At 58.3% G+C, this 24,881-nt stretch overlaps 1 protein-coding gene and 1 long non-coding RNA gene across 2 annotated transcripts in view; one reads left to right on the plus strand and one right to left on the minus strand.

The window, feature by feature from the left end:
• CDH22 (cadherin 22) overlaps positions 1-24,881 on the plus strand; it is a 66,611-nt gene that overhangs the window by 23,600 nt on the left and 18,130 nt on the right. The window contains exons 4-7 of the mRNA XM_023251172.2: positions 5,674-5,841; positions 9,451-9,644; positions 12,370-12,623; positions 21,330-21,466. Of these exons, the coding sequence (XP_023106940.2) occupies positions 5,674-5,841; positions 9,451-9,644; positions 12,370-12,623; positions 21,330-21,466 (753 nt within the window). The remainder of the gene's footprint in view (positions 1-5,673; positions 5,842-9,450; positions 9,645-12,369; positions 12,624-21,329; positions 21,467-24,881) is intronic.
• LOC109497971 lies at positions 15,027-20,677 on the minus strand. The gene is made up of 4 exons (XR_002740951.2): positions 20,247-20,677; positions 17,649-17,826; positions 17,242-17,339; positions 15,027-16,081 (listed from the first exon to the last, which is right to left on the minus strand). It is a non-coding gene; the product is annotated as an uncharacterized LOC109497971 (long non-coding RNA).

A 24,881-nucleotide genomic window follows, 5' to 3' on the forward strand; every position in this document is an offset into this window, starting at 1 on the left:
GATCTGGTGCAGAGCTAATTAATTCCATTTTAACCATAGTGGCTTTAAGATGAGCGAAGGGAGGAAAGAAACATTTAGAACATCTAGGAGGCCGTCCGAAATATGGGCCCAGGGCTCTCTGAATAGCCGGGGCTCTTTAAGCTTTGGTCTCCCATGCACACAAGAGGGATAATAAATTCTCATCTCACGTGATTACTGTGAGGGTCCAACGGGAGAGTTCCTTCACTCACTCAACAGCTCTTTGTTGAGTGCCTACTAAGTGCCTGGCTCTAAGCATATGGCGGGAGGCAAATCTAAGACCCTACCCTCCAGGAGCTTTCATCCAAGGAGGGAATACAGACAGTAAGCATATCAATGTGTAACAGACGTCAGGTAGCAACAAGACACAGAAAGCAGGGTAAGGGGATTGACTTAGCTGAAGAAATCAGGACAGGCCTTTCTGGGGAGGTGACGAGTGAAGTGAGGGTATGAGTGTCTAGGAGGGATCGTGCAGGCCAAGGGAGCCGCAAGCATACAAAGTGCTCGGCTCAGTGTCTGCTACCTGCCCATACACCGAGGGGCTGCTGCCGCCGCTGAAGCCTTCACTCATTCAGCCCGACGAGGGGGCCTTAGAGTTGATCCCCTTTCAGAAAGAGGAAGAGACCGGAAGTGGAAAGAAGGGAGGGGCCGGGATTGAGTCTGGGAGGTGGCAGGGGTGAGCAGTTGGAAGGCCAGACTCCATGACGGTGAGGACCGCCAGGTTGTAAGCCAGAGCATGGAGGAGGGTGGCAAGTGGGAGGCCGTGGGGCCCAGGGGGTGGGGCAGGAAGGGCTCCCAAGAGGCCGGCAAGCGGGCACCAGGCTAGGAAGGTGAGGCAGCGCACACGAGCTCCCGTCCTAGGGTCCTCAACTTGCTCAGTCGGAGAAGGTCTTTGCTGACATTTCCCAGGAAGGACCAGACTCCCCTCCCCCGCCCCCCACCTACCCTTGCCTTCAGCCCCACTGCAGGAGCCGCCCTGGTGCCATTCCCAGCCCGAGCTCCATTTCCCCAGCCAGGAATATTCCGCTGATGCGGGTCTATATTTAGCAGCTGCTGCGAGGTACAGTCTGTTCTCGCTGTGCAGATAGCAGGGAGCAGAGCCGGAACGGGCCCTGAGAGGAAGGTGTGAGGGAAAGGAGGAGGCGGGGTGCCATGAGGCCGAGTGCCAGAGGAGGAATTAACTTGTGTGTTTTAAAGGCCAGGCCTGCCAGCAAGCCCCCCACAGGGGCTACGGGGATGGCATTTGTGGGCTAATGAGGCATCGCTTGGGCTCCAGGGCCCCTTCTGCAGAATTTGGAGGGGACAGCAGGGGTGGCGAGGACGACAGCTGGAACTGGGGGCGATGGGTGAGGACAAGGCTGCAGGGAGCCGTGGCCAGGTTCTAATTCCCAGCCCCCTCCACTACCACCGCCCCCGCAGGAATAGCAAGGCTCTCTCAGAGACTTCAAGATACCTGCTGAAAAGTCTCAATCGGGGCCAGACATGTCTGTTTTCCCGGGATGAATGAAACAAACCTTTGCCGAGCACCTTCTAAGTGCCAGATCCTTGGGTCAGGATGATAAACTAAATCTGGTTTCTGCCCCCACGGGGCTTCTGTTCCAACAGAGAAGCCAGAGACCAACAGACAATGCCACCCAGACAGTGAGAGGGGGGACAGAGGGTCCGTGGCCGTAGGTCAGGCAGTCCAGATGTTTACTGAACACCTACTATGTGCCAGACCCTATAGGTAAGATGATGAACAAGGCCAGTATGAACCTCTGCCCTCATGGAACTTATTTATCGGGTACCCAAATCCAGGACTTGAGGAGTGGGGGGGATCATCAAGGCATCCCCGGAATGTGAGACCTGTCACTGGCAACTTTGTCTCATTGAACCGGAGCCCCATTTTATAGAATAGGAAGCTGAGGCTCAGGGGGACTCAAGAACTTGCTCAAGGTCAGATAGCATGTAAATGGTGGAAAGAAGACTCGAACCAGTCTGTCTGACTCCAAAGTCCCTCCCTTTTGTACTGCCTCATATGTGACTCTGTGGCCCTTATGCATAGTAGGTCCTCAATAAGTAGTAAGTAGCACAGTAGGTCCTCAGTAAGTAGATCTAATAAATGAGTGAACGAAGGGACTTAACCGAGCCAGAAGGTTTCAAGAACGACTGTAGGGGCGCCTGGGTGGCTCAGTCAGTTAAGCGTCCGACTCTGGGTTTCAGCTCAGGTCATGATCTCACAGCTTTGTGGGTTCGAGCCCCACATCAGGCTCAGTGCTGGCAGTACAGAGGCTGCTTGGGATTCTCTCTCTCCCTCTCTAGCTGCCCTTCCCCCACTAGTGCTGTCTCTGTCTCTCTCACTCAGTCTCAGTCGTGGGCTGATTTGGGACTTTTCCCCCCAGAGCCGGGGGAAAAGGCACCAGCCTCCAGGGTGCTCCTCCCAGCATCAGAAGGTGGGAAGTGGGGAGCGGAACACAGCAGGTTAACAAAATATGCCGTCAATTCCTCCCACCCCTCTAGATAAAGTGACTTGGCCACTGCTCCTATCGAGAGGGGAAGTCTTGAGGGGTGCCTGGCTGGCTGAATCTGTACAGCCTGAGACTCTAGATCTCAGAGTCATGAGTTTGAGCCCCTCGTTGGGCTTACCAAAAAAAAAAAAAAAGAAAGAAAAGAGGCGGAGTCTTGAATCTGGGAGCAGAGACTGTGTTCTGCAGATTAGACCTTAGGAGACCTCGTGGCCTTCACTCTTCCTCTTCGAAGACCACCATCTAAGGAAGCTAGCCGGGCTGCTAGAGACAGGAGAAGCCCCAGCTGACAGCCAGGACCAGCTGCCACACGTATGAGGCATGAGGCCACATCGGGCCTTTCAGGCAGCTGATGAGCCAGTGAAACGCGGCTGCACGAGTGAGCCCAGGAGAGGAACGGGCCCGGGAACGTGATTTCTCCATCAGCTATCTACGGCTGTATGACAAACTGCGCCCAAACATAGTGACTTCAAGCAGCAACAGTTTATTATTGGTCATAATTCTGTGCGTTGGCTGGGCAGTTCTTTTGCTGGGGTCACTCGTGCGGCAACAGTCAGCGGGCCAGTCAGCTGGGACAGCTGGCGTGGCTGGGCCCCTCCCTCCGTGTGGCCTTTCCTCCTGGGCTTTTTTCCAGCACAGTGGTCTGGGGGTTCCAAGAGGACAGGCCCCCAGCACACAAGGGCTGGTCGAGCCTCCGCTTTTGTCACACTCGCTGATGCCGCGTTGGCCAAAGCAAACTGCGTGGCCAAGAGTCCGTGTGCGAGGCGGTGACCCAAGGGTGTGCGTGGCAGCTGGTGTGCTTTAGGGGGAGCATTGCAACCTACCGCTGGGTGTGATCCCAGGGCTGGGTCTAGAGGCAGCAGAGCCGCTGGGTACCCACCTCCTAGTCTCCCAGAGATGACAGCTGATCATCTACATGCCTTCGTGACCAGTTTCCAAGAGTTTAGTGTCCCCACGTCCTCTGGAGCTAGAAGTGGCAGGGGCAGCAAGGAGTCCACCCACGGGGGTGGACCTCGGCCAGAGCCTAGCCCTCAGCCCCACTCACGAGCTTTTGGAGCACGAGCTCACAGACGCTCGGCGGCCCCGAACCCCAACACCCCTCTACATTCAGGGAGGTCCTGGATGCAAAGCGAATGCACACAGCTTAGCAGGCGGTAAGGGCTCCACTGCTCAGCTCCCCTCCGGGCCCCTCTGACTGGTGCACTCAGGGAGCCCCTGTCTCTGGCCCGGTGGCCGTGCCACCATCGGTCTGTCTGCTCTCCCTTTCCTCCCTCCCACCACCTTTCTTCACCCCTTCCCAGCGCTGTGACTCCGTTGTCTGTCTCGGTTGTTCTCTGCCTTTCTCTCCCTGCTCCCCTCTCTCCAGGCCTTTGGCTTCCCGTTCTTCTCTCTCCGTGTGTCCTCCTGAGTGTGCATTTCTCTCTGCTTGACCACTCCCCTCTTTTCCTCTCTCTTTCTGGGCTCCTTAGGTCTCCCTCACCGTCTGTTCCCTGGTCACGAAGGCACTGTCCCCAGTGCCTGTCTCTCTCGTCTCTTCCCTCCTGCCTCTCACTAGGTTCCTCTCCATCTCTCTTCCCCAGGCCCCCGTGTCTTTTCTGTCTCTTCTCTCTCGTCTTCTGCTCTTTCCCTCCTTCCAGCCCCCCGGGGCAGAGAGCACTGGTGGGCCCACCTTCCCCGTTCAGTCCCCGCCATCTGGGGCTGCAGAGCCTCAGCGGACAGACCAGCAGAGGCCCTGGGCCCTCCCCTCATCACCAGAAGGGCGCCCTGTTCCCAGTCCCGGTGTCGGGGCGCAGCACCTGGGGCGGGTCAAGGAGGGCCTGCTCTGACCAGAATTGGGGCTGGTGGGGCGGGTGCCGCTACTGACATCTAGTGGGTAGCGTTATGCCACCCAAAGCGGCCATCGCGCCAAGGTTGAGAATGCCCGTTCTTCGGGGAGGCATTGTATTTGTCCCATTTTACAGATAAGGAGGTTCAGAGGAAGGGATTTGCCCAAGATCACATGGCCAACAAATGGCAGATCTGGGATTTATCCCAAAAGTTCAGCTGCTCCTAAGACCCCTCTGACCTGGGGAAGACCATTCTCAGAGGGGTCATCAGCAGGGAGCCTATTGAGGGGACTGGGAGGCCGCCGATGGAGGGTCTGTACGGCTCTTGATCAGACAGACGACACACATTTTCCGTATCTCCGTGCGATCCCATAAACACAGGGCCACCTCCTAGATGCCCTCCCCCTGGCTCCCCCAGCCACACGTACAAATGCACACACACGCTGCAACCTCTCCCCTCGTTCCGTTGCCTGTATTGGAGTCTGGGGGCTGTCTGGGGACATCAGGAGCCGGAGATTGGGTTTTATGGGGCGCATCGCGGGGTTGCTGGTGCATGACTCCACCTGGCGCTCAGGCCCCGGGCACCACCTGTCACCACCTGGTCCTCGGCAGGTTGGAGTGAGTGGCGGGGGAGGCTCTGAATGCCTCATCGACTCTCCCCTCCACCTTGGGCTCCCACTGGCAGCGAGACAAGAAGCCCGGCCTTCCGCTCGGCAGAATTAATCTTGCGGTCACCCCCATTCCTGCGGCCCCTGCCCCTCTTGCCCTGACAGCTTGAAGGATCACCTGACCAGTGGTCAGCTAGTGCCTGGACAGAGCATCTAGGGCCGGGCACAGGGACCCTAGGGCTGACTCCGGGGTGGAGAGGGGTGGGTGAAAATAAGAGTGCGCACTTGTAGCCGTGAGGGTGCACGTGCGTGGGCGTGTGTGCGATCTCACGTACGTTCTTGCGTGCGCTCTTATGTAAGTGTATGGGACGTACCCGGTATGTGAATCCGGGTGAGTGAGTCGGGTCCCTGTAACACTCCGCGAACCTGGCTCTGGTGAGTGCCACCGACAGATGAAGAGCACATCTGTTTGAGCAGGTGTGAGTGCGAGTTATCTGTACGAGCACATCTGCGTGAGCGCGTGGGGGAGCGTGTGCCCTCGTGCGCGCCGGCCGCTGGGCCTGCTTCTGGACATTGCCACCTCCGCGTCTTCCACGCTCCCCTCCTGAACTTGCCCAAGCCCGGCCGCTGCCCGTGGCGGGGTCTCCGTGTCAGCCGCCAGCTCGTGGGGGGGGGGGGGGGGGGGACATCCGTGGCCTCACTCTCACTCACCCACAGGCGTGATCCGGACGGCCGTGCCCGACCTCGACCGCGAGAGCCAGGAGCGCTACGAGGTGGTGATCCAGGCCACAGACATGGCGGGCCAGCTGGGCGGCCTCTCGGGCTCCACCACCGTCACCATTGTGGTCACCGACGTCAACGACAACCCACCCCGCTTCCCGCAGAGTGAGTGAGGCCTTCCCAGGGGGACACGGTCACATCTGCATCTGCCCGGTAGACGCCCAGCACCTCTCCCGTCAGGCTGCCGTGGCGGGGGTCCTGGGGGTGTCCGTTCTTCCTTCCAGACCACCAAGCGACCGCATGACCTCATGCTTCCCCTTCGGCTTCGGCCAAAGGAAGGACTGGAATCTGTCTGTCTGTCCACCCAAGTCACCCACTTACCCCCAGGCCCCCGCCCATCGTGCTTCCTGCAGAGGAAGCCCTCAGAGTTGTCTGATTTCCCACGCGGCCACGTAACGCGGTTACCTTCCCACCCCTCGCCTTGCTTCCTGCCGAGGCTGAGCCCCATCCGTCCACCTGCTCCAGCCCCCGGCTTATTCCATGTGATGTGCCGCAGACCCAAGTTTGCAAAGGGTAGGACTGGTGGGGGACACGGGGGTGCAGACAGCGACCGCAGCCAGACCCAGGCCGAGCATGGAGAAGCTGAGGTCCGGGGTGACAGGCCCGTCCGCACAGTGAGCCCAGAGGACAGGGCCCTGTTCTGAATTCTTTCCGCTCTCCGCCTTTCCTGGCACAACCGGGGACGGGAGGCTGGCTCTCTGGCCGAGCCCCTCACCTCCCCATCAGCCCAGCCAGCCCCTCTGTCCAGGCCTCGGCTGGGAGCCGCACTGGGGAAGCTACCGAGGCTGGCAGAGACTAAATGCCGCGGGGAGCCGGGCTGATCCCTATCGGAGAGTCATTACTTGAGGTCTGCTGCTCTCACATTAGGCCCGCCACAGGGGACTGACCCCCGCGAGATAAGGGAATCCAATCCCTTAGCTGAGAGCTCACCATCATCAGGGCCTAGCGCCTCGGCCCAGACTCAGAGTGGGGTGGGCAGAGCCGGGAGCCAGCTCTGTGTCGCCGGGGGCCAGGGAGCCCGGTGTGGAAACTGGCCTGCCCACTCCCCCGGCCCAGCCGCACTGCTGATGGGGGCGCTTGGAGGCAGCGTGGGGACAGGTGGGGACCTCCCAGTCTCATGCCCAGTTGTGCGGGGCTCTGTGCCAGCTCTGAGCCGCAAGCAGTGGGGCCGAGCAGAGGAGAGGGCCCCCGGGCCCCCGGAAGACTCTTGTCTACTCATTCGCTTATTCATTCTTTCTCTCTTTTGAACGTTTCTTTATTGTGAGCCACGCACCCAAACGGGAGGGTGTAAAATATAAATGGCCCGTTTGGCAAATAATTCTAAAGCGGACACTTCCCGCAACCACCCTTGACGACCACCCCCCCCTCAAGCCTCCATGTGCCTTTCCTGATCATAACTCACCCCCACACCCCCTCCTCCAGAGTTAAGCACCATCTGCTTTTGAGATTGCCACCTCTTTGCTTTGGAGTCGCTTGACCTATACACGCATCACCTGACATCCCTCCTTAAGTTCACCTGTTTTTTTTAACCTTATATAAACAGAATCCTACCATATAACCTGGTTGTGTCTTGCTCCCCCCCCCCACCCCCGCTCTTAAAATTCGTAGGTCATGCTTGTGGCTACAATGTATTCATTTTCATTGCTGGATCGTGTTCCACCATGTACCCATTCTATGTCCACGGACATTTGGTTTGTTTCCAGTTTGAGGCCATTATGAGGGATACTGCTGCATACATTGTTGTACCTCGCTGAACATCTCCAAGTCGCGTTTGGCGCGCATTTCCCCAGTGTGTGTACAGAGGAAGAGGGTAATAGTTGCCTCATGGGAGGTACTCATCTTCAGCCTTACTAAATGAAGCCAGACTGTTCCCCCCACGAAAAAATGCACGCACCCGCTGGAGGACATCCTCACCACCACTTGCTATTGTCAGACTCTTGAATCCGGGTTAACCCGGCGAGCGTCGACGAGTAACTCCTGCTCCTTCTGTTCATTCACTCCCTAGTCACTCACACATTTCATTTATGTGACAGTTTGGTGTTCCGCCAGGCTTCGAGGACGCCTGATGAATAAGAGATACGGTTCCTGCCTTCCAGGAGCTCACACCCCAGACAGAGGAGAGACGAGAGAGCGGGGAGAGAACAGGCAGAAAGGGAGAGGGAAATGAGGGAAGCCTTACGAAGCGGGATGAGCTTGGTGGCCCTGGGGCACAGGAGCAGAGCCTGGAGGTCAGTCTGAGAAGGCTCCCTGGAGGAGGGAACATTCAGGAAGACTGAAGGAAGGGTAGGAATTGGGGAGGGCGCAAGAGAAGGGAAAAGAGAGGGAGATAAGGCATTACACGTACCTCGGGCAGGTCTGGGCTCGGGGAGAGGGAGGCTGAGGCTGCAGACTTCGGCAGGGGCCAGGCAGCAGGCGTCCTGTGGGGCAGGCCCAAGGTCTCGACAGCCTCACCTCAGGGCAGCGGGAGCTACGGAAGGGATTCAAGCAGGGGAGTGGCACCATCAGCCTGTTTTAGAAAGAGCCCCGCGCCTGCTGTTGTGTGAGAATGAATCAGAGGCCGCCGTTTCACACAAGTCATCCAGGCTTGGGGACTCCAAGAGGCACATCCCCAGCTCCACGGCCCCTGCGTCACCTGTACTGGCCCATCACTTCGCAAATGACCCTCATCTCGGCCTCAACTCTGGGACGAGAGCAGGGTCCTGCTTCTGTCCCATCTGACCTCATTTCTTCTTGTTTCTTCTCTGCTTCTCCCCTCCAGCCACAACGGCCATCTTGCCATTCTTCAAACACGCCAGGCATTTACACCCACCTCAGGGCCTTTGCACCTGCCATTCCCTCTGTCTGGAATGCTCTTTCCCAAATATCTGCTTGGCCTACTCCCTCACCTCCCTCAGACTTTTGCAAAAATGCCATCTTCCCCGGGAGCCTTTCTCGATTCCCCTATTTAAAACTCCACACACACCCTCATCGGTATTCTCCGTTCCCCTTCCCCTACTTTATTTTTCTCCGAAGCACCTATCACCATTTGATATACTGCCTGTTTTACTGATGTGATTGTTTGTGTCTTTCTCTTCCTGCGTAAGAGGAAGGCACTGAGAGCTGGGATTTGGGTCTGTTTTGCTTGTTGCCATAAGCCCGGTGCCTAGAACTGCATCTGAGATGTCGCAGGTGCTTAACAAATCTGTGGAAATGAAGGAATCAATGTCATGAACACCAACGGCAACAGAAAAATCAGCATGAAGCCCCACTACCGTAATATAGTTTGTTCCTGTTATCGAGTAGCCACCATGGGCCAGGCTCTGTACTAAGCACTTTTCATGCCCCATCATCTCAGTTAATCGGGATAATGGCAGGGCTGTTAGGAAGACACTATGATTATTTCCATTCTACAGATGAGGACACCAAGGCTGAGGATTACACAGCCAGGGCTGACTCCAGAGCCTGGGCCTTGACCGCTGTGCTCCTCTGTGCCCCTCGTGGGCAGATGGGGAAACCGAAGCCCTCCAATCTGCAGGCACTTTCCCTAACCAATCAGCAAATAAACCCAGGGTCAGAATGAGGACCCTCCTCTTTGCACTGCCCGCTTGGGAGCCCCTTGCAGACACTGTCCTCCCCGGAGCCCATCTGGACCCCCCCGCCTCCTGTCCCCTAAAGCTGGTGGAAGTCAGGGTAGGGGCTGCTCCCCATCCCTGTTCACAGCTGTGTCCCCTACAGAGATGTACCAGTTCAGCATTCAGGAGTCGGCCCCCATCGGCACGGCTGTGGGACGAGTGAAGGCCGAGGACTCAGACGTGGGCGAGAACACAGACATGACTTACCACCTCAAGGAGGAGAGCGGCAGCGGCGGCCATGTGTTCAAGGTCACCACGGACAGCGACACTCAGGAGGCCATCATTGTAGTGCAGAAGGTGTGCCCCCCCCCCCCGCCCCCGCTGCCTCGAGGGACAGGGGGAGGCAGACCCAGGGTGGCCGGGTCTGGGAGGCCTCAGAGCAGCCAGACGGCCCCACCCCACTCGGCTCCAGAGATGAGGTCGCTCCACAGACCCAGGACCAGCCTGGGGAAACAGTGGTGGTACCGGTCCCATTTTGCAAATGAGAAAAAGAGGCCCAGAGAGGATACGCGGCCTGTGAAGGTTGCACAGCCAGTTACGCGAGCCAGGATTCAAACCAGATTTGGCTCTGTGCTCCTGTGATCACTGCCACGGGCTCCTTCGAGTCCACACCCTTGACTCTCATCATTTCCTTTAATTCTCGTGGTTCCCTCCGAAGAGACTTCAGTCCTTCGGCCCGTTTTTGCCAGTGAGAAAACAGAGGCTCAGAGGGGCAAAAGGGCTGGCCCAGGGTCACACCAGGAGGGGGCAGAGTCCGGATTTGAACCCCGGTTGGTCTGGTCACTCCAGGATGGGATGCTCGCTCCCTGCCCTTGTCCAGAAGCTAGCTCTCCCCCCCCACTCAGCCAGATTGTGTCGCCCTAAATCTGCTGCTGTCAGCCTGGGTCCTGCCTTCTGGGACCCACAGCAACACCTGCCCCGAGGGCCCTTCTTTCACTCAATGAGCATCTAACGACCTGCTCCCTACCTGGCCTCCAGGGTGTGAAAAGAGAAGACCCCCAGTTTCCCCAGCTACTTCCCATAAGATTAAAATATAATAGCTATTACTACTAATAATAAAGTGTAGACTGTGTGCTAGGCACTCTTCAACTGCTTTTCATGTATTAACTTATTCGATCCCTAGGGTACTATTATTGCCCGTTTTATAGATGAGAAACTGAGGCCATGAAAATTCAGTAATCTGCATCCAAGGTCACGTACCTTGCAGAGCAGAGTAGGGCTATGAGCCCAGGCAGTCTGGCTCCAGAATCCACCCTTTTTTTTTTTTAAATAATTTTTAAAGATGTTTTTATTTATTTGGGGCGGGGGGAGGGACAGAGAGAGAGGGAGACAGAGAATCCAAAATAGGACCCACGCTGTCAGCGTGAAGTCCGACATGGGGCTGGAGTCCACAAGCCATAAGATCATGACGGAGCCATCCAGGCACCCCACACTTTTTTTAAATGTTTATTTATGTATTTGGGGGGCAGGTGCAGAGAGAGAGGGGAGGGGAGAGAGAGAACCCAAGTAGGCTCTGTGCTGCCAGCACAGAGCCCGATGTGGGGCTCAATCTCACGAACCCGGTAAGATCAAGGCCTGAGCCGCAATCAGGAGTGGGATGCTTAACCAACTGAGCCACCCAGGCGCCCCCAGAATCTACCCTTTTAAGCTTACATGGCTTTCAGTCTTCTGAGCTCCATTTGTCCTCACTGGAAGATGAGCCCATTTCACAGATGGGGACCAGCATCACAGAGCAGCAGAGTCAGGTCCCAGGTCCCGCCTCTGCATTTGCTCTCACCCCCAGGCTGCTCCTAATCCCCTCCCCCCATCCCGGGCCCCTCCCACCTGCTCCAGCCCTGGCGCCTGAGGCGTCTCTGTGGAGTCACGCTGGCTCGCTGGCTCGGGGAGCGGAGCCCATGTCTGATTGATGGCCTGGCTCCAAAGCCCATCGCTCACTCACAGGCTTGGCTACCGCCAGCCTCCCTGCGTCCTGATTTCCCAGGCAACAGGACAGAGGACGGAGGTGGTCTTTTTGCTGCTGGAGAAGGTCCCCGGGGGGGGGGGGGGGGATGTTCTGAGAGAAACGGAGGGTCGCTATGCACGGAGCAGGTCCCCAGGAAGGTTACCCTTGCCACTCAGATAGCTCCCCCCACACTACTGAGGTGGCTGAGCTCCACCACTGTGATTTCTCTTTGCTGTAAGGCGTTGTCTTTAGAAGGCCGGAGCGGACACACAGCCCTGGAGCTCATTCATCAGAAGGTCACCCATTAGTACTCCCTGATGGGAAGCAAGGCTCAGCATGGGTTTAGCCAGATTTCCAAGGAAAGCTCTAAGGCAGCCTGGCTTATCAGGCTCAACTCACATTAGTTGCTGCTGCCTACACAGCACACCGGGGGAATGTCTCTTTAACCCTCACAACTGAGGCCCAGAGAGGCTAAATAGATGGCCCACAGACACACAGCTAGTCAGCCGCAGAACCAGTGCGCTGTCCTCTCCCGTGAGGAGGGGCCAGGGCTGGAGAGCTGCGCTGGCCCCGGGTTTGAATCCTGCCTCTGCCGGTGACTAAGTGACCTTGGGCGAAGTTACAGAGCCTTCTGGGCCTCCACGTGCTCGTGTGTAAAATGAGATAATCACAACCCAAGCCTCTTAGGGAGGTTGTAAAATTAGATGAGTGAATGTATTTAAAACACTGGTGCCTAGTAAGTGCTTCGTGAATTAATACATGAATCAAATGCCCCAACATTCTGTGCTGGGAGGCGGGAAGTTGGGGGTGGGGGGCGGGCAGTGGCCTTTAGCCCTGATGGGCTGTGTGTCCCTAGGCAAGACTGTCCCCTGCCGTCTCACTTTGCCCACCTGCGACCAGGGAAGGTTGGTCTGGGTCTCCAACCGCCGGTTCCTTGGTGCAGTCCATTACTCGGGCTCCCCGGCAGGGTCGACGTGACCTTGGGCCAGCCCCGCCCCCTCTGGGCCCGCCCCCCTCACCTCCTCTCCCCACGCGGACCCCACCCGGCCCCCTCACCCGCCCTCTGCTCCCTCCCCGCAGCGCCTGGACTTCGAGTCCCAGCCCGTGCACACCGTGGTCCTGGAGGCCCTCAACAAGTTCGTGGATCCCCGCTTCGCTGACTTGGGCACGTTCCGCGACCAGGCGATCGTGCGCGTGGCCGTGACCGACGTGGACGAGCCCCCCGAGTTCCGGCCGCCCTCCGGCCTCCTGGAGGTGCAGGAGGACGCGCAGGTGGGCTCCCTGGTCGGCGTGGTGACGGCGCGGGACCCCGACGCCGCCAACCGGCCCGTCCGGTGAGACCCCCGCCCGGGGCCACGCCTGCTGCCTGCTATCCCGCCACCGCCCCGCGGACGGACTGCGGGCACAGGGGGAGGGGCGGGGGGGGGGGGGAGAGAAGGAGGGTGGACACAGAGACCAAGGAAACAGGTGTGAGAACGGTCACCGAGAGGCAAGGGACTCAGGACAAGGAGGGAGACCCAGGAGCGACAGACGCCGCAGAGTGAACCGGGCTCAGCCCCTCTCCTCTGTCTATACTGGCTCCCTCGGTGCCCTCAGCCTATCCATCCACATGCCTATGACCCCCGATTCCACACTCTTGCTCACCTGGCCATCTGGCTCCCCTAGGCACCCCAGACTTCACCATGTTCAGCTCCAGGTCTCTCCACCCAAAGAAAACAAAAACATAAACACCCTAACGGTTGTTCAGATCAAAAATATTGGAGACCCCCTGACTCCCGCCTCTCTCTCTCACACCTCCCTCCGAACCCCGGCCCGTCCCCGCCATCCCCGCTTTAGCAGGCTATCCGGAATCCGACCGCCTCTCTCCACGTCTGCTGCTACCCCCATTCCTGCACTTCCCTCTACCCCGCGCGGGTCTCCCTGCTCCTGCCCCGCCCCCTCTTTAATCCGGAACTGGCCCGGGAGGCTCTCGATGCTGCCCAAACTGAAATCAGAGCACCGCCCCCCTCTGCTCAGAGCCTCCCCACCCCCACCCCCACCCCCCAGAGGCGCCCATCTGGCTCAGAATAAAAGACCAAGCTCTCACAATAACCCCCAGAGCCATGAGCTCTGTACGCTCTCTGACCCTTGCTCCCATGGCCCTGCTTCCTAGTTCTCTGCTCAGCCACACTGGCCCCCTCACAGCCCCACAGACGTACCAAGCTCACTCTCGGCCTCCGGGCCCTTTGTGACTGTTGATTCCTCCGCCTAGAATGTTCCCCTCCTTAGTACCCCCGCAATCTGTCGTCTTACTTCCCCCCCACCCCCGGTCTTTGCTCGGCACCCCCCCCCCCAGCCCCCAGCCCCACCGCATCACGATCTAACATACGACCTATTTTTCTGACTACTTTGCGTGTCTCCGTTCCACTATAAGATAAGCTCCGTGAGGGTAGGGGTTTCTGTTTACCCTCAGGGCCTAGCCTGACGCCCAGCACTTAGTGGACACTCACTGCCTGCATGGTGACAGAAAAGAGACAGAGAGAGACTCAAGGGGATGGGGAGAGACCCCCAGTGGGAGGAGGAGGCCAGAGAGAGGGGGGAGCCAGTGGAAAGAGGGGGAGTACCTAAAAGAGGCAGAGGGCCTACCTGACAATGTAGAGACAGCGGAGATTTGCTGAGAAAGCCAGAAAGGGGAAGAAAGAGAAACAGACACAGGGAGAGAGAGGGGCGAGCAGGGAGGGAGGCAGGAGGGTCGAGGGGAGGGGACGCTGCAGCTCTGTCGGTGTCCCTGACTGTGACCCAAGCTGGAAGAAGGTCGGACAGAAGAGAAGGGAAGAAAGGCTGCAGCCGAAACTGATCCAGAGGACGTCAGGGGGTAGGGGCAATGGCCATTGTTGGACAGACAGGAAGGAGATTCCTGAGCTCCCTGCTTCCTCCCCAAAACCCCTGTACATAATAAGTAAGTTGTCCCTGAACCAGCTATGTGGCCGAGCAGTGAAGAGAGGGAGAAAGGAGGTTAGTTTGAGGATCTCTGCATTACACAATTCCGCATGGGTAACATTCCCATCACCATCCATGGGAATGGTTCTCTGAGTTGTACAGTGCACAGCCTGTGCAATCTTACACGGCGGCCCCGGGTGAGGACGCAGAGAGGCCATCCTGCCACTGTCTGTGGGCTCCCAGACTGGGAAATGCCCTCAGGGGTCTTAAAAGACCTCCTTGGAGGAGGCAGGAAACTAACCGAGCTGGTCCCTGTGTATGGTCAGGTGTAAATACGAGGTGAAGGGCATTCCAGGCAGAGGAACAGCATGTGCAGACAGATGGAGGCAGAGGAGTGGTAGATGTGCCGCTGTGATGGCTACAGTGGACTGAGGGAGACGAGGCAGCAAAAGCCAAGTCTGACAGGCCTCGAGGGCCTCTGTCCAGAGGGCCTGGGCCGCCCCTGCCCTCCTCACTGCCAGAGCCGTCCTGTCGCCTCTGAGCTCCTCCGTTGCCCTTCCGCCCAGCATCTGGCGGCATCTCCCTAGCCTCTGGCTGGACCGCAGACCTCTCCCAGGAGGGAATCGTCACCCACGTTTGGGAGGAAACTGAGGGCCAGGCCGGGGAGGAGGTGCCCCCGGACCCTCCCAGGGAGTTGAGAGCCAGGAGTAGGAGCTGAGTCCTTGCCTCCCAGGTTAGTGCTCCTGTCTGCCTGCTCCCCTCCCCTGCAGTGTGGCTCTCACACCCCCTCTCAGTCTCCCCCCTCCTCCCTCCCTCGGCTTCCCTTTCCTCCGGCTTTTATCTGCTCGGAAAGGGCCAACTTTGAAACCAGCTTCTCACCTTCTTTCATCTCTCTTTGCTGGCCCCTTCCCTGGGGCTCCTCAGCGAGGAGGAGCTCGAGACAGGTCCAATTTAACACCACAAACATTTACCCAGCTCCTCCTCATGCCCGCCCGGCCCTGAGCCAGGCCCGGGGAAGCTGACTCAGCCAAGGGCAGAGCTGGGGAGGAGCACCCCCGCCTACAGAGGACAGACATGGAAACAAGAGGCCGGTGAGGTGCCACTGAGAGACAGAAGGGCTCCTCATGGGACCCATGTACTGCCCAGAGCCCAGCTTGTATCCCAGCTCCTGATCTCTAAGGGTCAGGGACTCAAGTCACCACCTACACGTTGAGTCAAGGGGAAACAAAGGTAAAAAAGCCTCTTCCCCAGACGCGTAGAGTCTGCCTTCTCCCGGGGCGGGGACACAGTCAACAAGTAGTGAAGCATTCGTTGACACAGTCTTGAAATAATTGCTGAGAAGAGCTATGAAGGGAGTAAACAGGGTAATGGGATAAGGAGGGTTGGGGCAGCAGGGGCTTCTATGGAATGAGTAGTTGAGGAGTTGACAGATGAGCTGAGATCAGATACAGAGAGAGGCCGACCTGTGAAGCTGTGAGGAAGAGCGGTCAGGTTCAGGTGGAGGGAACAGCGAGTGCAAAGGTCCTGAGGCAGGGGCGGCTTGGTATGTTCCTGGAGGTGAAGACATTAAGTGGTGTCCTGGGAGATTTTGCCTACCACATTAGGCACCTGGGGAATGCAGAGGTGCAGATACACAGAGTGATGTCCTTCTGAGTTCTGCACTGGGGAGAGTGGACAGTGCCTTGTATTGTGGCATTTCCCCCTCAGGAGGAATCAGGGAGCTGAAGCACAGAGAGGAGAAGTGACTCTCCCAGTGTCATGCCGCTTGAAAGAGGAAGGAATGGTTTCACCCATTATTGTCAGCTTCTTGAGTCCAGCCTCCGGTTCGTGTCCACCCCTGCTTCTTACTCTCTGTGTGGTTAGGTGTCCTCCCCTGTGCGGAAGGCACAGAGGCGAATCAGACGCGAGCCGACAGGAGGGCTAGGCCCCCACGTGAAGGCATCTAGTGACAGATCAAAGTCCCAGTGGTCTTGGCCTGAGGCAGGGGCTGGGGGAGTACAGAACTCCACGGAAGGGCAAGTAATCGGTGTGCGCCACGGAGGGGAGTGAGCCCAGGCTTCCCCAGAAGGCCCCAGAACAAGGCTGAAGAGGCGAGGTTGGACCAGGGAGAGGGCGCTCCAGGTTGGGGTGACGGGGAGCTCCGGGCGATAGGAACAGAGCCATGGAGCCAGGAGGTTAAGTCCAGCCGCAGGATGATTAGCTGGACGAGCTCGTGTCAGGGTGTGCGGCGATGAGGACAGAGGGGTTCTTGGGACAGGCTGGGAAGGACCCTGAACGTCAGGCGAAGCACTAGGACTCTGTGCTTAGGCGATGGGAAGCCTTGGAAGCTTTGGAGGGAGGAAGGACGGTGCTCGGATGGGCTCATCTCTGAGGGGCAGAGAGGCCCTTGATCAGCCCAGCATAGCCCTACAGCCCGGCGGGTCTCCCTTGAACACTGAAAACAGCCAAGCCCACACCAGACCAGAGGGAGCAAATATCTCATTTCCTCCCAGCTCTCCACAGTGGGGTGCGGCAGAAAGTACGTAGGCTCTGGAATCAAAGAGGGCCTGGCTCGGAATCCCAGCTCAGTTATAGAACCGTGGGAAAATCACTGGACCCACAGCGAGCCCCAGTTTTCCCATCTCTAAAATGGGCATCACGATAGTACCCGCCTCATTCTTTTACTCAAAAAAAAAAAAAAAATAGGTATGAAATGTCTCCTGTGCCCTGCTAGGTTCTGTGCTTGGCGCTCCCAGGGTTGGAGGGAGGCTTGTTTGGCACATAGTAGGTCCTCAGGAAATGGACATTACTATTTTTCTTCGTGGCCTGGCCACCCGTTTCTACCCTTCATTCCGCAGCCAGTACTAACCACATACGAATTCCCAGGCATCATGTGTGGGCTTTAAGTGGGTGTCTTAAGCCGGGGCTGGGGGGGGGCAGGGTGTGGGCGGGGGGGGGGGGGGGTGGAGGGGGCAGAGGGGACTCCCTGCTGGCGGGTGGGGGAGCCCCTTTTGCATCTGAAGAGATTCTCCCTCCAGTAGCTCCCTCACCTACCGAGCCCACAGGGGAGCGCTGGGCAGGCCATACACGCGGGAGCCTCAGCCTTTCGTGTTTATCGTGCCTGTGTGTGCGCTGTCTATGCAGATAGTTACCTGGAGAAAAACCACATGCACACCCGGGGCCAGGAAGCAGTACCCTCCCCACTCCTCCCACCCTTAACCTTGACGACAGCGGCAGTTGGGGCTGTTAGAGTGTGTGGGAGTGCCCGCAGGTGTACCCGGCTGGCCCTGAGGGGCGTGTTCTTAGGACCTGAGGCCCTGGACCCGTGTGGGCTGGGAACCTGGCTCTGCCACTACGCAGCCCTTTCGACCCAGGGCAAGGCGTCCGGCTTCTGAGAGCCCAGTTTCCTCATCTGCGACATGGGGGTGATAAGAGTACCCGGGAAGATCTGAGGAGCTCACGCGTGTAAAGCCCGCCCTCAGGCCTGGCAAAAAGCATCAGAGCTGACCCACCGGGCACGCGGCAGGTGCCCAGTGCTCTCGCGAGTGTTGTGCGGCTAGTCGCTTGTCTAATCCTCGCCGCCGCGGGGTCAGCAGTAAGGCAGGTATTGATAGTATCTCCATTCTTAAGAGGAGGAAACTGAAGAACAGAGAGATTAAGTGATTTACCCAAGGCCACACAGCTAGATTTCAAACGAAGGCCGCTGGGCACCAGATCGGCCCTGCAGACCTCCATCCCGGGGCCTCCCCTGCACGCGTGCACAAGCGTGCACACGCACGCGCACGCACACTAGCTGACACCTACCCACACTCTCTCGCTGCACTTCTCCACCCACACCTGTGCTGCTTCCCCTTCCTGCCCTCCAGGCCCCGGCGGACTGAACCAGGAGCAGGACCTTCCAGACTCACAGCTGCCTCCTGCCCTTCTCAGCCCGCTGGCAATACTCTGGGCCGACCATACAGCGTGCCTCCCACAACCCCCCCCCCCAACCCAGAGCACACGGACCACATTCTGGGTGGGAGGGGCTCCTGAGTACCCCTTACCAGACGGTTCTGAATAATAATTAGAATAACAATAGTTCCCTCTCACGGAGTAATTTTCCTAGAGCTCAGCTAGGCACCTTATCCCCCAGCTAGGCATTTAATCCTCCCAGCAACTCGCAAGGTAGGATTATCATTTCCATTTTGCTCAAAATTAAGGTTCAAAGATGGAAGTGACTTGTCAGGGGCATCGTAGACTTGGACCCACACCCAGGGCTAAGCGGCTGCCTCTCTCGAGCGTTTGCTTTTCCAACAGCACAGCAGTATCTCTCTCTCTCTCTCTCTCTCTCTCTCTCTCTCTCTCTCACACACACACACACACACACACACACACACACACACACACACACGGTTTCCACCCACAACACAGACCAGCCGCACAACTCATGCACCTACACGTGAGGTCCACAAGCCTCCCCCCTCCCGCCCCCCCCATGTTTGCCAGGTCGTGCTCTCTGCCTCCCTCCCGCGCCCCTCCACCCCTCCCTCCCGCGCCCCTCCACCCCTCCCTCCCGCTCACTGGCTGGCTTCTTGAGCTGGAACAAAACCACCTGGGCTCAGCCAGCCACGCTGACCTGCAGCCCCAAGTCTTTTGCTGGTTAATGGCAGGTCCCTGCGGCCCGCCCCACGGCCTTGGGAACAGCTGCCTCCACTTAGATTCCAGCCGCCCCCTTCCCCTCCAGGAGGGAACAAGAGAGAAGCTGGGAGGAGAGAGAACAGGAGGGAGGTCTGAGCAGGAAGGGGAGAAGCGAGAAGGTGGTAGGCATCCTTCCACAAGCTCTCACACCCCCGGCTCCCCCCAGTGATCAGGAGCCCCAGGCTGTGCAGGCCTTGGCCTTCTCCTGGACTCTGTTCTCCCACCGGTAAAACCAAGAGGAGGTTCCTTCCAGCTGAGCTGACACTCAGAGGTTGGTTCTTCCTCCTCTGGACCCAAACATCTGTCAGGGCCAGGCTGGGGGCAAAGGGGACCTGAGGCGCCGTGCTTCGCAGTTTTGGATGGTTCAACGAGCTAAAAAGAACTCTGGGTCTAGAGTCCCCAGTATGGGTACAAATTCCAATTCTGTGACAGTCCCTGTGCAATTTTAGGCAGGGTCATCACTAGCCCACATGGCATCTTTGCATAAATAAGGAAAAAAATCCCTCTCTGAGAAGATACTCCCTCAGCTAGGACACGTGGTTGGCAAGCTGAACACTGACTGGTTAGACTTTCACTCCGCTTCACCCCTTCAGCCTGGTACCTTTGTGCAGGACACAGCCTGCACAACCGTACGTGGCAGTCCTAAGCTTGGCAAGTTTCCTCTCTGAGCCCCAGTGTCTTCCTCTGTAAGACGGGGGAGATCCCATCAGCATCACAGGATGCTAGGCGGTCACCTCATCTATCTCGTTTTGCCCTTTTATCCCGGGACGTAGCACAGAGGAGGCACTCAACGTCTGGGCGCAAAGGAACGCACAGAGAGCTGGCTGCAGGAAAAGCAGGAAGTGTCATCTTAGGTCACTCTCACCCGGGTCAGGAGGGCCCAGGTTGGTCAGGGGCAAGGAGGGGGTGGGTTTAGCAGCTGAGGGACAGGAAGGAGAGTTAGTGGGGGCTGGGGAGCCTGGCTGTAATGCCCACTGTCCCCACAGGCACAGCCTTTTATAGTTGGTCACACAGTTTGCCTTCGCTGCCTTTGCCCCCAACCTAGTAACTATGCAAAGAATAAGGGCTTCACCTACGCCCAGTCCCATGAATTAGCTCCTCTAACCCACACCCATGTGAGATGAGTATGAATCACCCGTTTTCCAGATAAACAGAGGCCAAGGAGGTCAGTGACTTGTCCAAGGTCACACCGGTAGAGGAGGCAGGCCAGGATTCAAACCCAGCTCTGTCTCAGACCCGTCAGTTCCACTGGGTGTCATCATTCCCATTTAACAGATGAAGAAACGGAGGCCCCCGAAAGTTTGGTAATGCAGCTAAGCCCCACTGAAGGGTCCACCTCGGGACTTTGTGCCTCCAGCAGGGGGCGTTTCTCGTGTCCTCACCTTCCTGGGCCTCAGTTTCCCTTCTGGGAGATGGGGAAAGGGCCCCTCTCCGCCCTGTGGGAGGGGCCTGGCGGCTCAGGCTGAGCCCCGCCCTGCCGAGCTTCTTTGTCCTCGTCGCACAATGCGCCCTTGCTTGGCATTCGAGGCCTTTGTGGGCCGCGCAGCCCGGCGGCGCCCCCCGCCCGCGTTATCAGCGCCGGGAAGCGGCGGCCGGAGCTGGCGGGGCCTCTCTGGGCCGCCGCCCGAGACATGTGTTGGACACGGGCCTTTCAGGCCTGGAGCCGCCGCACAAAGGCCCGGGAAGAAGGCGGAACAAAGGGCTTTTTCACGCGGCAACTGAAAAGCCGCAGATTAGCTCGCGCGTGCTGCGCAGGCGGGGAGGGGCCGCCGGCCACCCCCCCACCCCCACCGCCGCCCAGACCCCTCGCCACCGCACTCGCTCAGCCCGGGTCCCTGGGCTGGGGCCTCCACGCCGACCCCCTCTTTCCTGCTCCGAATTCCCCTCCCCCCCTCCCCGACACGTCCAAGCCCTGAATTCTGCGCCCGGGGGGGGGGGGGGGGGGGGGCCCGGGGCCACGCTCTGCCTGCTTCCCCGTTCTGCGCGTTTGGCACCGTTTGCCACTCTCTGAACAATCCCTGCCCGACATTCTCGGAAGGATTCTTTGCACCTCTGTTCCCTCCCAGCCCGGACTGCCTGCCCCGCCCCCTTGACAAGCCCAATTCTAGGGTCACCTCTTATGGAACGATGATAGAATGTGCAGTGGGTGCTATGGCGCTGTGCCAGGGTCTTTGCCCGCTTCCAGCCGTCACAGCTGTGGGGTGCAAATTATTAGCCCCATTACCCAGCTGCGGAAACTGAGGCTCAGAAAGGTTGAGGGTGCCCGCGGTCACACAGCAGGTACCGGTGCAACAGAGATCCAAACCCAGATCCCTTTCCACCGCTCCTCTGTTGGAAAGAGTGTCTCTGCTCCCGGGGTCTCCCTGGCAGGTGGTCCCTCTTTTAGGGTGGGTTGGAGGGGACATGGGCATGGGCTCCACCTGATGCCAGGACACCTCCAATCAGCCCCTCCCTGCCTCCCTCAGGTACGCCATTGACCGTGACTCGGATTTGGATCAGATCTTTGATATCGATGCGGACACGGGCGCCATCGTGACGGGCAAGGGGCTGGACCGCGAGACCGCGGGCTGGCACAACATCACGGTGCTGGCCATGGAGGCTGGTGAGCCGGGGGGCGGGGCGGATATGGGGGGGGAGGGACGAGGGCAGAGTGAGGGGCGGGGCTGAGGCGGGGCAAAGAGAAAGAAACCCAGCGCCGATGGCTGAGTTGCAGGAGGCAAAAGCTGATGGGCAGGAGCAAAGACCTGGGAAGGATCCCAAGCTGAAAGGCGAAGAGCCGGTCTTGAAGCTGGCTTCCTTCTTTGAGCATTTATTGAGCACCCATTACATACGAAGCCCTGTTTTAGAGGCTGGGGATACAGCCCTGAACAAGACAGAAAAGCTCCTGGCTTTGTGGGGGAGGGCTAGACTGTCAGCAAACTGATGGAAAGGGTGTACATATGTCAGATGTGTGAAGGGCTAGTAAGAAACCGGGGAGGAAGGCCAGGGAAAGGGACTGGGAAGAAGAGGGTGTTGTTGCTCTTAGAAGAAGGCCTCCCTGAGAAGGAGACATTTCAACAGAGACCTCACTGAAGTGAAGGAGTCGGGCCCATGTCTAAGGGAAGAGTGTTCCAAGGGCAGAGAACAGCCAGTGCAAAGGCCCTGAGGTAGTAGTTTGCCCAGCACGTTGGAGGAACAGCGAGGAAACCAGCATGGTTGGTGAGGGGCAGAGTGATCAGCCATTGTAAGGTCTTTGGACTCGACTCTAGATGAGGTGGGAATCACGGGATGGTGTCGCCATTTGAGCCAAGGAGGGGTCATTGCCTGACGGGATACCTCTGGTGGCTGTTCGAGAATAGACTGGGGGCTGAGGGGGAAAGCAGGAGCTCAACTGGGGGTTAAATGTGACAGTGGCCTGGGCCGGGGCGATCAGCCACAGAGGGTGCGAGGTGTGATCAGCTTTGGGAGACAGGCTGAAAAGGGAGGTAAGAGATGGAGAGGGGTCCAGGACTACGCTGAGGTGCTTGGCCTGGGTTTCTGGAAGAGGGCGTGTGTGCGTGGGCAACCGGGGAGGAGTGTGGGCTGGGAGGGAAAAGGGGGGGCGTCTATGCACGGGGTCCAGATAAGCAAGGCCATGGAAGTGAGGAGCTAAGAGCGCAGGGGTTGACAGAGCCCCAGGAGAGGGGAGAGTGCACTTGCCGGGCCCTGGTCCCCAAGCCCCAAGCCTCCCCCCTCCCCACCCCCCCATCAGCTCTCAGGCTACAGGAGCCAGCAGAGCTGTCTGTAAGCAGCCCTGACACAGCAGAGAGATTCTGAGCCTCTGAGCCTCGGGTGGGTGGGCGACATTCAGGCTTGCCTCTGCACACTTCGGCCCCAAGCCCCTCCTGCCCATGTGAGCCCCCCTGCCGGCCTCCCTCCTCCTCCGCCTGCTGGCCCCCTCCCACTTTGTGGGCCCCACTGGCCCGTGGGCCAAGGAAGTCCCTCGGCTGAAGTTCCCTTGGTCTCTTTCAACTGCAGTTTAAAAGAAAATACAAAGCTGGCTCAAACCTCCGTGCCTGCTGCTCCGGAGCCTTTGAATCCACTCCTCCACGGCATGAAAGGGAGATAAGAAAGGTGGCTGGAGAGGAAGTGGCGGCTGGACTAGGGGGGAGGAGGGCTCCCCCCCCTTACCTCCCTGAACCTGCTCCCTGGGCAGCTGGGGGGACTGGCCTGGCTGCTGGGCCCAGATGCCTCCTCTCCCTGCCCACAAACGCGTGTCCCCCGCTAGCCTGTCACAGTGCCTGGTACCCCACTCTTGGGTGAAGCCAGTGGGTCTCTTTTCAGAAAGCAGCTAGAGTGGCAGACAAAGTCGGTAAGGCTGCCATCGCACAGGAGAAGGTGGAGGGGACCCTCCCACAAACATTTTGCAACGTTAACCTAATACACGTTCTGGGCTAGATGCTTTCTAGGGGGGACTTTTATTGAATCAGGATCCGTAGCCTATCAGCACCCATTTTACCGACGGGAAGATGGAGGCCCAGAGAGGAAACTGGCCCAGGGAGGTGCAGCAAGCCTGCCTGGTTCCCTCTACGCCATTGCCACGTGGGCTCCCTTTCCCTGGTACTCTCTGCAGCCAGCCCCACCCCTCTCCCACCCACCCGTCCCTAGCAGCTGAGCATGGGGTAGATGAGGCTCGGAAGGGAGAAGACTGATTACTGGGCTAGACATCCTCCCCCTCTGAGCTGCAATCAACAACCCCTGCCCAACCTTCACCAGGTATTAATCAATGGGAAAATGAATGGCTCCCACTTCACAGAGCTGGTGGGAAGATTCGGTAGGATCACGCATGGGAAGAACTTAGCCTAGTACTTAATAAGTGCTCAATTAGTGATATGTATTGATCCTGACTCTGTGCACTTGACTTAAGCACCAACCCGGCGCAAGGCATTTTACAGTGTTGCCTTCGCTGAATGTTCCCACCTGAGAGGTGTCGGCTCTGCCCTTGTCCCCAACGTGTGGATGGGAGGTGAAGTCGTTCGTCCACATTCCCAGCCCCAGCCCGTCTGACCCCAAAGCCCGGCTCGCCCCCAGATGCCCCTCGAGTCGCGTTTCTCTGGTGCCAGGCACACATCCGAGAGTGTCACAAATAACCCACCCACTCCAGCTTCTCACCACGGGTGTGAGACAGGGGCAGAATGATTATCCCCACTTTACAGATGAGGAAATAAAGGCTCAGGGAGGAACAGCGATGGCACCATGGTCACAGAGCAAATCCGTGCGGCGCCAGGGCTCCACCCCAGCCCTCCTGCCTCCCAGCAGCCAGCCAAGTGCCATGCCAGTGGGTCTGCCCGCCCATGCCCCCCTGCGGAAGCATCCATTTGACTTGCTCAGAAACCGAGGATGCTGGCAGGGTCACAGTGGCCCCACTTGCTCCGGGCGTAACAAACACGAGGCGACAAGAATCAGAGGGGAAATATTTATACACAGTGGCGGAGCTTGGTGAGCCCCCTTGGAGAACGTTGCGCTCGGTCAGGAGCCACCGCCACTGTCATACTGGATTACCTCAAAGACTCCCGAGCCACTTAGTATGCCGGCTCCCCTCTCCCCGAACTTCTGAGTCATCCATTCTGCCCATGCAGACACTCCTTCCACTGACATTATCTTTAACGTTTTGTAATCATGAAATATTAATGACCAATATTGAATTTAAAGTACAATTTGTGTCTGAATCCTTCGGTGGAAAGGGCAGTTGTAAAGGGACAGTCTTCAAAGAGACGGGGGTGTGGACTTGGAAAGCCAGTGCCAGGGACGGGGGTGCCAGGGGCTGCATCCGGCCCCCTCCCCCAGCATCGTCTGGCCCTACGCTGGTCTGGAGGGGGTGGTCACTAGCTGCCGGGAACAGCAAAGAGTTAACCAGATTAGCAAGAAGCTTCCCCATCTGGGTCACCCCGGGCCGAGTACGTCTTACAGCACCCTGGTTTTTCCATCATACCACGGAGCTCGCGTTATGATTTACATATGCATTTACGTGTGTAGCTAATCTCTTTTCCCCAGGAAGC

Source organism: Felis catus, chromosome A3 (assembly GCF_018350175.1).
Source record: "Felis catus isolate Fca126 chromosome A3, F.catus_Fca126_mat1.0, whole genome shotgun sequence".
Taxonomy (NCBI): domain Eukaryota; kingdom Metazoa; phylum Chordata; class Mammalia; order Carnivora; family Felidae; genus Felis; species Felis catus.